Genomic DNA, 10,775 nt, shown 5'->3' on the forward strand with positions numbered 1-10,775 from the left:
GTGTGCCAGAGCACGAAACTGGCCAAGAACCCAGGAGATCTTCCCTGGTCCTATATTCCTAATGCCTCTCAATTTTCACCTAATACTGAAGAAGTTAAGGAAAGGTCATTCATACCGTCAGCCACGGTTGCAGTGATATAATAAGAAAATAATGGAAATATTCCCTGTCTGTGCAGGAACCCCAGAGGCCCAATTCAGGGCTGCACAGCTGACCAGGCAGCAAGAAAGACCAACCAATTTCCCTCGAGCGCACAGCAAAACTACAGCAATTAGAGGGCATTTTTTGCAAATGGTGAATTCTTGGGTCTTCTTTCACAATTTCCATGTTGAGCATCATCTTACTCTGTGACTACATGGGAAGGCTGTTTAGGCTATTTTCTATAAGAAAACAAAGCCTGAGAATTTCACACCAAGTTTCTCCTCAGGAATTTTCCAAGGATGTGAAAGAGGTTACTTAATTCCACAGCAGGCACAATTAGGTCAGCTGAAGGTAAAGACTGATCCACCCATTCTTTACAGTTTGTTTCTTTATTCAGTAAACATCTAGTTACAAGTTTCACAAATTAAAAAAGTGGGGGAGCTGACTGAAGAGGGGTCGGGGGGCCCACAGGCTGATCCAGCTTTTGTTCTGCTCCTCCCTTCTCCAACGCACACATCCTTCTGCTTCTCCCCAGATGCACCAAGGAGCAGCAGGGCAATCGAAGCCTCTGTCCCGATGAGGGGACTGACAGGGGGTTCTAGCAGAATTCCCTCATATTCCTTTCACAGGGCACTAAACACAAACTTCAGAACCAGCCCAACCCAGCACAGAAAGAGTGGAAAGGATGGAAGAGGCAAGGTGGCAGCTCCTCATGCCCAGCACTACTGGCAGAAAGAACAGAGCCAAGGGACAGCAGAGAGGGAATGGGCAATTAATGTGTTCCTTGCACACCAGTGAGATTCCCCGGGCCCCACTGCAGCACCCAAATGGGGTGAAATAGAGCAATGCAGAAGATTAGTTGCTTTGTTTCAATTCTTAAGTGGGAGGGAGGTTAATACTAAATTTCAGGAGGGTCCAAGTGGTGCTTTGAAGGGGCTTCAGAGTTTCACTGTCTGTACCTGGGAGGAAAGGAAACAGAAGACATAAACAGAGTAAGTGGTGCCTAGAAAGCAGAAGACAGATAAAGACATGTTTAAACCTGATGTCTAGACATCAAAAAAGCAGAAAATGTCCCTCTTCAAGCACTAGATCACATCCTAGCGAGCCCTATTCAAAGCGGACTTTGAAATATAAGTAAGTACTGGTGTCTGCTGGTGTCAGAGCAGACACCAGCACTTACTTATATTTCAAACTGGATGGACAGCAAATGGTCTGTAAGTTCTACACAATGACAATATAAACACTCCACAGATTGCAATCCTACATCACATCATACTATTCCAGCCATCAGTTACGGCTGACACCACAGGTCTTTTCTTCATGACAAAGCTAACTTAAACAGCTTCCATCTTCCCGTTCAGCATAGCATCTTCTCCAAATTCACACCTTCCCCTGCTCCCTCAAAGCGGGAAAACTCCTTTGCAACCGAAACTTCAAAATAACCTAAGATTAGTGCAAAGAAAAAAAACAACCCTATGTCTGTAAGAGGCAACCACACAGCAGAAGACAAGGAAGGAAAACTTATAAGAGACTTGTTAAGACTTACAAGAGCGTGTAGGTAGGTTTGGGGGTGGCCACGCTGCACCCCCCACAAGGTCTGCTCCGAGTTCACCAGTCGTACCGGCGGGACTGTCTGGAGGGAGAATCCTCAGGGCCCTGGATGGCGAGACGAGTCCCTTCGGCCCGCCGGCCGCCGCTGCCGTCGTGGCGCCGGTACTCCAGGCCCCGCTGCGGCCGGAACCGCGACGTCTCTCGCCGCCACTCGTCGTCAAACGCGGCCGCGTCGCCTGCGCAGGGAGACAACCGGCTCAGCTCGGGGGGCAGCACCTGGCTTTGCTAGGAGGAGGAGGAGGACACGGGCGCTACTCACTTTCGTCCATGTTGATGTAGTCCTGCCTCTCCTCCTGGTCGCCTGTGCGATGGTTCCGGGAGCGCTGCATGATGTGGGCCCTCTCCCTGATGTGGTGTCCGATCGACATCTGTTCCAAGCCACTGTCCGAGTCCCTTACGGTTCGTCTTGTCTCACGGATCTGGGGGCAGGTTCCCAAAGGGAATCAACATTTTCATTCCTTCTCCCAGCCCCCTAAGGCACCCTGATTACTGCCTCCAGTACTTCAGCCAATTTGCACTGCCACCACTCCCAGGATGGCAGATGCAACAGTTACAAAGAGGGAAGAATGGATTCCCCACTGCCAGCTCTTCCCATTTCCTCCCAGGGGCCCTTGGCACGGTTCAGTGAGTCACAAGAGCACAATGTGCTCTTCGAACTGCAGCTGACTGCGAGGACAAAGTGCTGTAGGTGGCCACCCACAAAGCCACCAAACGAAGCCTCCCCTCTCACAGCAAAGCCAGCAGCCTCCTCCTTACCCCGCCAGGTGCTGAACGCATCTCTGAGGTCTCCTGATAGACTTTGGGCCCATCACCCAGGTTGGAATAAGAGATGACAGTTGAGGAGGTAAATGTCTGGCAGTCAGCACCACTTGTCATATGCTCCTGCAAGACGGAATGGGGAAGGGTGGAAAGAAGGGATGGGAGGGAAGAAGAGATGGCATTTAATTCCTTCTCTACAATGAAGTAAGAAGTTACAATAGGATGAACATAATCCCCATGGGTCCCTTTTCCTGGAGAATACACCTTCCTGTTAAATTAATACTTATTTCTTGCTAAACATGTCCACCCACACACTTCCCTCCTCACCCCTCTCCTCTCCCTACACTCAGGAACAAGCTCTGTCACTGACTCCCCGTGATGAAGCAAAGCTTACAGCCTCTGCCACCTTGGCAGGTGTGGCTCAGTCCATCCCAAGCAGCACAGTAAAGTAAGAGACATTGGAGGGATGGCAGAAGCACCCTCAGCACTCCCCTCAATACAGAACGGTTCATGAAGGGCTCTTACCATGTTTCCAATCATGTCGTTCATCATCCCAAACATATCTATAAAGCCACCTGCCTGATAAAAAGGAAAAGAAAACACAAGAGCAGTCAGTCTGGGAAGAGACATGAGTTAAGAACAACAAACTGCCTGCTGCAAAGAAACCTGCTGCCTAAGAAGAAGAACATTGATTTTTTTTTCACGTTCTTTCAGTTGCGCAGAAAACAAAACCAAAACAGAACTTGGGGTTGCTGCTCTCTCCATTCTCTCAGGTTGCATTGCCCAATGTTCCTGCAAAGGCTGTTCTCCAAGTTTGGATCCAACTGCCAAATCACCGAGGTTTGAGAGCTTGGGGACTCAGCAAAGTTAGAAGAAACCTCAGCATGTGCACTAACAGTGATCTTAGGAAAATTTCCACTGATTGTTTTCTTTCTACCATAACAACAAATTTGCTTATTTTCCCCTACAAACACCTGCCTTTTCCATCCTGTAAACCTGAATGCTGCAGTAACACCCTGGGCCAGCAGGTCTCACAGGTTAATTGTGCAATATGTAAACAAAATTACAATGTCAGTTCAAACTTGCTGATTTCTTTTTTTTTTTGTTTCCTCGAGTAGCCTCTTGTTCTCGTTTCCAGCAGAGCACTACTCACACACAATGTTATTACGCTTTGAAGTCTATGTGTTTGTAGTCTTATTAATCCTCCTCTGAGCTACAAAAATTCCAGGACGCTGGAGCCTCTTTCATTGAGGCAATTCTGCAGAGCAAGACAGCTAAAGTTGCTGGATCTGGAATAACCTATTTCCACTGTATTATTTTGGTGGAAGACGGAGATCAGCACGCTCTGAGCGCGGTGCTCTCACGTACACAAAGCCATTCTCATTCCAGCCCTGTTCACCTGAAGTATTCTGCTGGCTTCTCCAGCTGCCACCAGTGGCAAAGGAGGTGCAATAATCCCTCTGCCTACTGATGGCCAAGTCCTTTCCTCACATCCTCACAGCTCCTCCATTACCTCCAGATCAGCAGCTTCTTTTCAGACATATGAGGTTATTAAGGGACTACCTGCTCTTCCCAGATATTAACTGTCCCAATTCCCATGAAATATTGTGCTATAACAGCTTTATGACTTTTCTCTGGTCAAGGTGCAAATACAACTTCCCCATATACACACAGTTAGACTCTCTCTTCAAAAACAGCTCACGGACAGGATTAAAACATTAGAGGGGAAACAAGGTAAAGGCCTGAAGTCATAAAACAACTCAATGAGAGGTCCGGGAGAAACCAGATGCTTCCAGTTTCAGTTCAATACCTTCTTCCCTATTCCATTTACTATAAATCTAAAGCTCATCCTGGTCTCCTCAGACATTCCCATCCTCCCTACCTGGTAGGATAGCTGGTCACACTCACAGATGGCTACATTTAAGCACTGGTTGCACACAGTGCTGATGAATCTCAGTATGGAGCCACTACTTGGAAAGCCTCTAATCTGACCCAGAAAAACAGAAAACTTACCATGCCGAGCATCCCAAAGGGTGAAACAGCTCCTGCCTGCCAGCAGAACAGAAAAACAGAACAGAGAATGACTTTGCAGCAGCCAAACACTAGATCCTCATCAGAACACAGTAATCCTTCTCAGAAACAGAACTGGGAACACTAAGGCTCTACAAACAGACCAAGACAGCACCCCACGGATTCCTGGGGGTTGAAGCCATATCACCCCAACGAACCAGACACGAGGTGATGCTCCTAAATTTCTTTCCATTGTATGAATTCACATCCTTGATAAACAACATATATTTATTCCTTTCCTCCCATCCAACCTAGAACACAGTTGCATTCAACACCTTAATACAGGTGGAACAAAGAGGAGGACCAGAACACGCCTGCCTAAGAGATTTAGGCAGTGATAAAACCACCTGTGTGGAGGAGAGGGGGCTGCCCAGCCCAGGAAGGGTGGGAGACAGAAACTGAGAGATCAGTGTGAGAAGTCTTGGGCTGTACTCAGCCCCTGTGTTACCTGCATCCTGCGGCCAGCCTGGCGAGCGCCAGGGGTGGTGCCATCGGTGATGCCGAGGAGCGGCCCGAACCCGAAACTCCCAGACAGCATGCGGTTCATGTGCTGCCGGTGGATGGCAAAAGGATCCCTTTGGGAGAGGCGCAGAGAACAAGGGTGAGCACAAAGCCCCATCTAATCCGCTCCTCCCAGCTTTGTGTTATTCTTACACAACTGTATGTCCCTTCCCAAGCTGAAAATTCAGAAGCCTGAGAGGTCTGTGTTGTCTGTGGTGATTACTGGGGCTGGAAGGGATCTCTGGATCCCATCACATTCCTGGTGAGAGAAGGTTTCATACCACAGAAGCCCTCTCAGGTAGTAATTTCTGTCTGCTCAGAAGCAGGTCGGTGTTCTGCTTCAATACTGCTCTGGAGCCGGGTATGGCCAAGGCCACTCCAGAACCTCACTGCTCTAACATCTTTTGTAGGGAGGTGCACAAAGACCTTCTTGGCTGCAAAGTGAGGGCTACACTTAATGGCACCAGGGAGCAGGAGATCCTACATACCATCCTCTTACCCCTCCATGTACACGGACACACACAGTGAAATGCAAGACTCCAGAATGGACTGCATGGCCTGACACCTCTCTGCCCCTGCAGGGGTTGAGACCACATACAGCTTTTCCAGATTTGAGGGAGAAAGGGGACAATAACTGGGATCCCTAACTGGTTTTCCCTTCTTTTGCAGCTTCCACTTTGAGGGCTGCACGCACTCACACAGGTTGGTGAAGCATGAGGAGGAAAAGGAGGGTAAGGATAAAGAGTCACATAATAGGGTGACCACAATGAGAAACTTCTGGGAAATACCATAGCTTTTTTCCTGCACATCTTGTAGCCTGCAATTATCCCTCTTCAGCATTAATAGCACAGGCTATTCCTGAGATGACAGAAGTACCCACTACTTAAAACCAATACTTTTCTGTCTCTACTGGAAATGCTTCCCATAATAAAAGCTAGACTCATACCTGCCATGTTAATGAGAACACGCTGTCATTCGGTGACTAACTGGGACATCAAGGTCTCCTCTCCTGCTAATTTGCTCACAGCTGATAAAATTCTGGCTTACTATTGATTTCATAAGCAAAAAATTGACTATTCTTCTACATACATCAATTTCACCAAATTTCTACTAGTGTCTTGTTTAACATAATCAAATTCTTCCTGTATTACAGTCAATTCCTTATCCACTTTGGTAAGGGCTGCCAACTTAGTGTCACTGCCAAAATTTATCAATAGCATCCAATTTCTGCACTGAGGATGGAAACAAAAACATTCAGTGAAAGGAATCCCAGGAAGAGTTCTTGGGACCTTTGTTAGATTTCAATACTCGTGTTTCAAAACTACTCGTTGTTTTCTCTTTACTTTGTTCCTCTCAACTTGACAACTGCTTCAGCAGCCTTCTCCAGCTCCATTAATGACTTCCTGTGCAGAACAGCAACAAACACTGGACAGAGCAGCAGATTTTATCTATCTCAACTGCAACCCTACTTTGCATAATGAAAAAAAAAAAGTCCTTGCGCAAAGAAAAAGATTAGTTATTATTCCAGCCCTCTCTTCCTCTCAGACAGCTGCGATGCCTTTTGGCCTACTTTATTACGCTTTCCTCCAAGACCAAGCTCCGATATCGCAGGAACGAGACCGACGGGATCCCTGTTACTCGCCGCGCTGCCCCTCCGGAGGATGTCCGTGTTTGTCCCCAGCCAGCTGCGCTGCCGCGGCGCTCCCTGGGCCCGCCCGGCCTCTGCCCTCCCGGTGGGACGCGGGGACAGCGCACACTTCCCCGGGGACGATCCGTGCCGCAGCCCTCCCTCCTCCCCTCGCTCCCTGCCGCCGATCCCCACGCAGGATGCCCACCCTCACTCACATGGCAAACATGGGGTCCTCCGGCTCGCCATCCCTCATCAACCGGAACATGCTTCCCTCGCTCGGGGGCGGCCTCTGCGGAGGGGACAGGGCGGTGAGCGCAGCCGGGGCTGAGGGCGGGGAGGGGCGGAGCGCCGGAACCGCCCCCCCCGCCCCGCCCCGCCGCCAGCCCGGGCAGGTGATGGCAGCGCTCCTCCCCGCCCCCACTCCCGCTCCCGGCCCGCCCGCCGTGCCCCTGCCCCGCCGTGCCTGCCGGTGTCGGCGGTCCCGGTTCGGTGCAGCCCGAGCCCGCGGGCCGCTCACGCCTCCGCGCCCATCGCGCCCCGGACCGCGCTGCCTCCGCCCCGCCCGCGCCGCGCATGCGCGCCCGCCCCGGGGGAGGGCGCGGGCGAGGCGGGGCCGCGCAGCGCAGCGCCCCCTGGTGCCCCCCGCGGGCGGCGCCCCCGGGCCGCAGCTCCCGCCGGGCAGCCCGGGAATGGGAATGGGAATGAGAGTGGGAGCGAGAATGGGAAGATGCGGTGGTAACAGAGGCAGGCCCCATCGCTCCGCACAGCTTCCCTAGCAGGGGCAGACACTGATCCCTTCTCTCTGCGGACCAGTGACAGGACCCGTGGGAATGGCCTGAAGCTGTATAAGGGGAGGTCTAGGCTGGATATTGGGCAAAGGTTTTTCACCCAGGCTCCCCAGGAAAGTAGCCGCAGCACCAAGCCTGACAGAGTTCAAGATGTGTTTGGACAACACCCTCAGGCACATGGTGTGACCCTTGGTAATGGTCTTGTGCAGGGCCAGGAGCTGGACTTCAGGATCCTGATGGGTCCCTTCCAACTCAGAATATTCTGTGATTCTGTAGTAACCCCTGTGGCTCTTGGCCAGCTGGTTCCTGGCCAGAGTCCACAGCGTTGCCTGGCTGCTGCAGAGGCAGCGTTTATCCCAGGCTTCCTGCACTGCATGAGCATGTAGGAGGCACCCACAGAGCTGTGCCGAGCACATGGACAGCGAGTGCACGCTGCTGGCAGAAGCAGGGAGGATACTTTGTAAGCCAGCTGCGGGTCATCACGGATCCTGGACAACCACTGGGAATCACAGGCAAAGAGCAGGTACTTGTGTGCGCTCACAGCACTGGTAGGGTGTTGCAGCCTGTGGGAATCTCCAGAAAGCAGGGGGATGACAGCTCTGTCACCATCTCTGGGGAATGCTGGCTGTCTTCAGCTCCCGCCAGCCCCACTGGATTACAGGGAAGAGAGCAGTGAGTCATCCCAGCTCCAGCCCAGGGCACGCTTCCTCAGTGCTGCTTCTGTTGACTGTTGCATCCGGCCCACCATGTGCAGGAGCCAGGCTGGACCCATGCCAGAGGACTGGAAATAGCAGGTTGCAAGAAGTGGTTGAGAAATTGAGCTCCTGAGTTGTGGCAGGAGCCATGTCCTTGGATTTCGGAGTCTAACAGAGGAAAATGACCCAGTAGCATGGTTCACCTGTGGAACGCATAGAGGACTTGGCAATGCTTCTTGCTCCAGCAGGTCTCAGAACTGCTTGGTATTGACAAAGACCTCTCATGGGAGGCCCTTGCCTGTGTGCATGCAGAAGGCTCTTCAGAAGTCCCTTCTGTGCACAGTAATTGCATTCTACAGAGGCTGAAACCAAAACATCCATAACAGGGGAACTGTCGACAGCACGATGGTGCAGGATCATGAGGTGGACACAAGTCCTATGGGCAGGGCACGGGTTAAGCATGGCCAAACCTCTCGGAGGGAGGCTGTTCACGAGTGAGCTGCTGAAACAGCTCCTGTCACCGGCTCAGAGCTCAACCCTGAGTGCTGAAGTTCACACAAAGCCCTTGTTGGCCCTGCCTCAACCTCTCTGATGCTGTTTCTGCAAACCTGAATCATCCTTCAGAGACCTCCAGTCTGGAAAGCCTTTCCTGTCTGGTGTGTTTTCCTTTTGCTCTGAGGCGCTCTTGGTGTTTGATTGGAGTGTGAAGTTGACCTCAAGTGTCAGGATGCAAAGGGAGGTAAAGATCTTCTAGGGCAGAATTGTAAACATCTCTTTCGGTTTTCTTTTTTTTCTTTCTTTCTTCTTTTCCCCAGATCTGGGATAAAATAAATTGCTGTCCCCTGGATACTAGTGATCCTCCCACTCCTGCAATGTCCCAGGGATGGTAGGGCTCTCTCAGTTTTTCCAAATTTTAAGTCAGGCATTGCTGCCTTCAAACACGGAGGGGAAAGGAACAGAAGAGAGTCTGGAATAAACACTGCTCTGCAGATCCCTTTTCTGTCCCTAATGCTGCTCCTCTGCAAGTGCAACCCAAGGGCTGAGTTTGTGAGAGTGGGGGCCGAGGCTGTGCCTCTCTCTGGGTATTTTTGCAGCATTACCGGCAGTCCTTACACCTGAGGGAGACCTTACCAAAGGCTGCATTTCCGGGGCCATTGCCAGTTCAGCAAACCTCGAGGGAGCCTTGCTTGCAGAGAGTCATGCTGTGGCAAACGCTGCGTGAAACCCTGGAAGGAGGAATTAGAACGGCAACCTTTTCGTGGAATGTGGACAAGGTCTGAGGAATGCAGGATCGGTCGCTGCAGTGCTCCTAGGAGAGGTTTCTGCCCAGCACTCACCGCGTTATGCCCGATGTGCTCCAAGGGGATGGCCATTCAATAAGGAGCGACGCGGGGGTGTGAAAGAGAAGCAAGGCTCCCATCTTGCTCCTCTCACACTCTCTATTCAGGCCGCTTCTCTTTTCACCGTGAATAAAAACCATTATGTCTCTCAGTTTCCTTTCTTTCTCTTTTTTCCCTCGGAGCTGCCCAGGTTGTGCAGGGGACGGCGGGGAGCGGGGGAAGGGCAGGAGGTGAGCCAAGGGCAGAGCGCGGAGCGATGAATGGCGCCGCTGCCCTCGGCTCCGGCTCGCCTCCGCCGCCGCCGCCGCCCGCGGCCCCCCCGGCAGCCCCGGCGGCACGGCCGGCCCGGGAAAGCCAACTGAGCATCACGTGGGGAAGGCAAATAAAGGCGGGGTGAGACACCGTGCCTTGTTACCTGCCGCCGGCACGGACCCAGCATTTGGGGCGGGAAGGCAGAAACAGCTGCAGGGGCCCCGTGGCCGCCTGGAAGACAAAGAAATCCTGGTTAGCCGAAGTCAGAGCTAGCCACAGCCATCTCCTCATTGGTTCCCTTCATCTGTGCCTCTTACGTAATCCTCACCCAACAACTAACTCTGACCTCAGATGAAGGGCACCCTGAGTGAAGGACAGCTCTGATTTGATCCTCAAATGTGAAAATTCGTATTTGGGATGCTACAGCCAGCTTGTGGTGGCTGCAGCTTGCGTTGTGTGGCAGCGATTACTTTCAGAATATTTTGCTCGTGTTAAGAGTGTGTCTGTCACACTGTGAGTGAGAACCACGACCTCCATCTGTGCTGCGTTAGCAAAGAGAGGCTCACAAAAAATCAGATTGAAAACATCCCTCCTCTTTCCAGTCTTCTGACAGGCGGTGTCACCCCTCGTCATTCCCTTCTCCTCCTCTTGCTTCTTCTCCTTGTGTTACCTACCCTGCTTCCCAGCCCTCCTGCAGGGCTTATTTAAATATGCTGCCTCTTAGGAAGCCATTTCCCAATGCAAAGTTGGCCGGTGATTGAATTCTTGGGTATTTCCTCTTAAATTCGGTACACAGCATCGTGAAAGAAGAACAAAGCGGATTATCTGCCGGGATTTTTAATTGACACGGTGCAGAAAGATGAACAGCGTGGGTTAAATACATAAATTCATTCAAACACATTCCCTCTGCACACTGAGATTTTGCTACTTTTGCTGTAAGTGGAAGGACAGATATTTTGTATTTATGTAAATCTAAGAAAATTTAATGCA

At 51.4% G+C, this 10,775-nt stretch overlaps 1 protein-coding gene and 1 long non-coding RNA gene across 3 annotated transcripts; one reads left to right on the forward strand and one right to left on the reverse strand.

Annotated features, from left to right (window-relative positions):
• Nucleotides 1-509: 509 nt before the first annotated feature.
• On the reverse strand, nucleotides 510-7,276 carry MLF2 (myeloid leukemia factor 2). Of its 2 annotated transcripts, XM_059838208.1 has the most exons (9): nucleotides 7,174-7,276; nucleotides 6,926-6,999; nucleotides 5,028-5,154; nucleotides 4,523-4,558; nucleotides 3,035-3,088; nucleotides 2,507-2,632; nucleotides 2,010-2,169; nucleotides 1,686-1,926; nucleotides 510-1,098 (listed from the first exon to the last, which is right to left on the reverse strand). In XM_059838208.1, the coding sequence occupies exons 2-8, from the start codon at nucleotides 6,973-6,975 to the stop codon at nucleotides 1,748-1,750; spliced, it is 732 nt and encodes a 243-aa protein (XP_059694191.1). In that variant the 5' UTR covers nucleotides 6,976-6,999; nucleotides 7,174-7,276; the 3' UTR covers nucleotides 510-1,098; nucleotides 1,686-1,747. The 2 variants fall into 2 exon arrangements, with proteins under 2 accessions (XP_059694191.1, XP_059694190.1); XM_059838207.1 differs by lacking the exons at nucleotides 510-1,098; nucleotides 7,174-7,276 and adding an exon at nucleotides 1,452-1,582.
• A 598-nt stretch (nucleotides 7,277-7,874) lies between these two features.
• On the forward strand, nucleotides 7,875-9,681 carry LOC132323225 (uncharacterized). The gene is made up of 2 exons (XR_009485294.1): nucleotides 7,875-8,021; nucleotides 9,288-9,681. It is a non-coding gene; the product is annotated as an uncharacterized LOC132323225 (long non-coding RNA).
• Nucleotides 9,682-10,775: the final 1,094 nt, after the last annotated feature.

The sequence above is a fragment of the Haemorhous mexicanus genome, chromosome 2 (assembly GCF_027477595.1).
Source record: "Haemorhous mexicanus isolate bHaeMex1 chromosome 2, bHaeMex1.pri, whole genome shotgun sequence".
Taxonomy (NCBI): domain Eukaryota; kingdom Metazoa; phylum Chordata; class Aves; order Passeriformes; family Fringillidae; genus Haemorhous; species Haemorhous mexicanus.

Bases quoted from the DNA above. Each gene is read 5' to 3' on its own strand.
- MLF2 (XM_059838208.1), bottom strand. From the start codon at position 6,975: ATGTTCCGGTTGATGAGGGATGGCGAGCCGGAGGACCCCATGTTTGCC. The intron at 5,155-6,925 runs GTGAGTGAGGGT...CCTCTCCCAAAG, and splicing joins GAGGACCCCATGTTTGCCAT to GGATCCTTTTGCCATCCACC. The intron at 3,089-4,522 runs GTAAGTTTTCTG...CCTTTTTATCAG, and splicing joins CCTTTGGGATGCTCGGCATG to GCAGGTGGCTTTATAGATAT.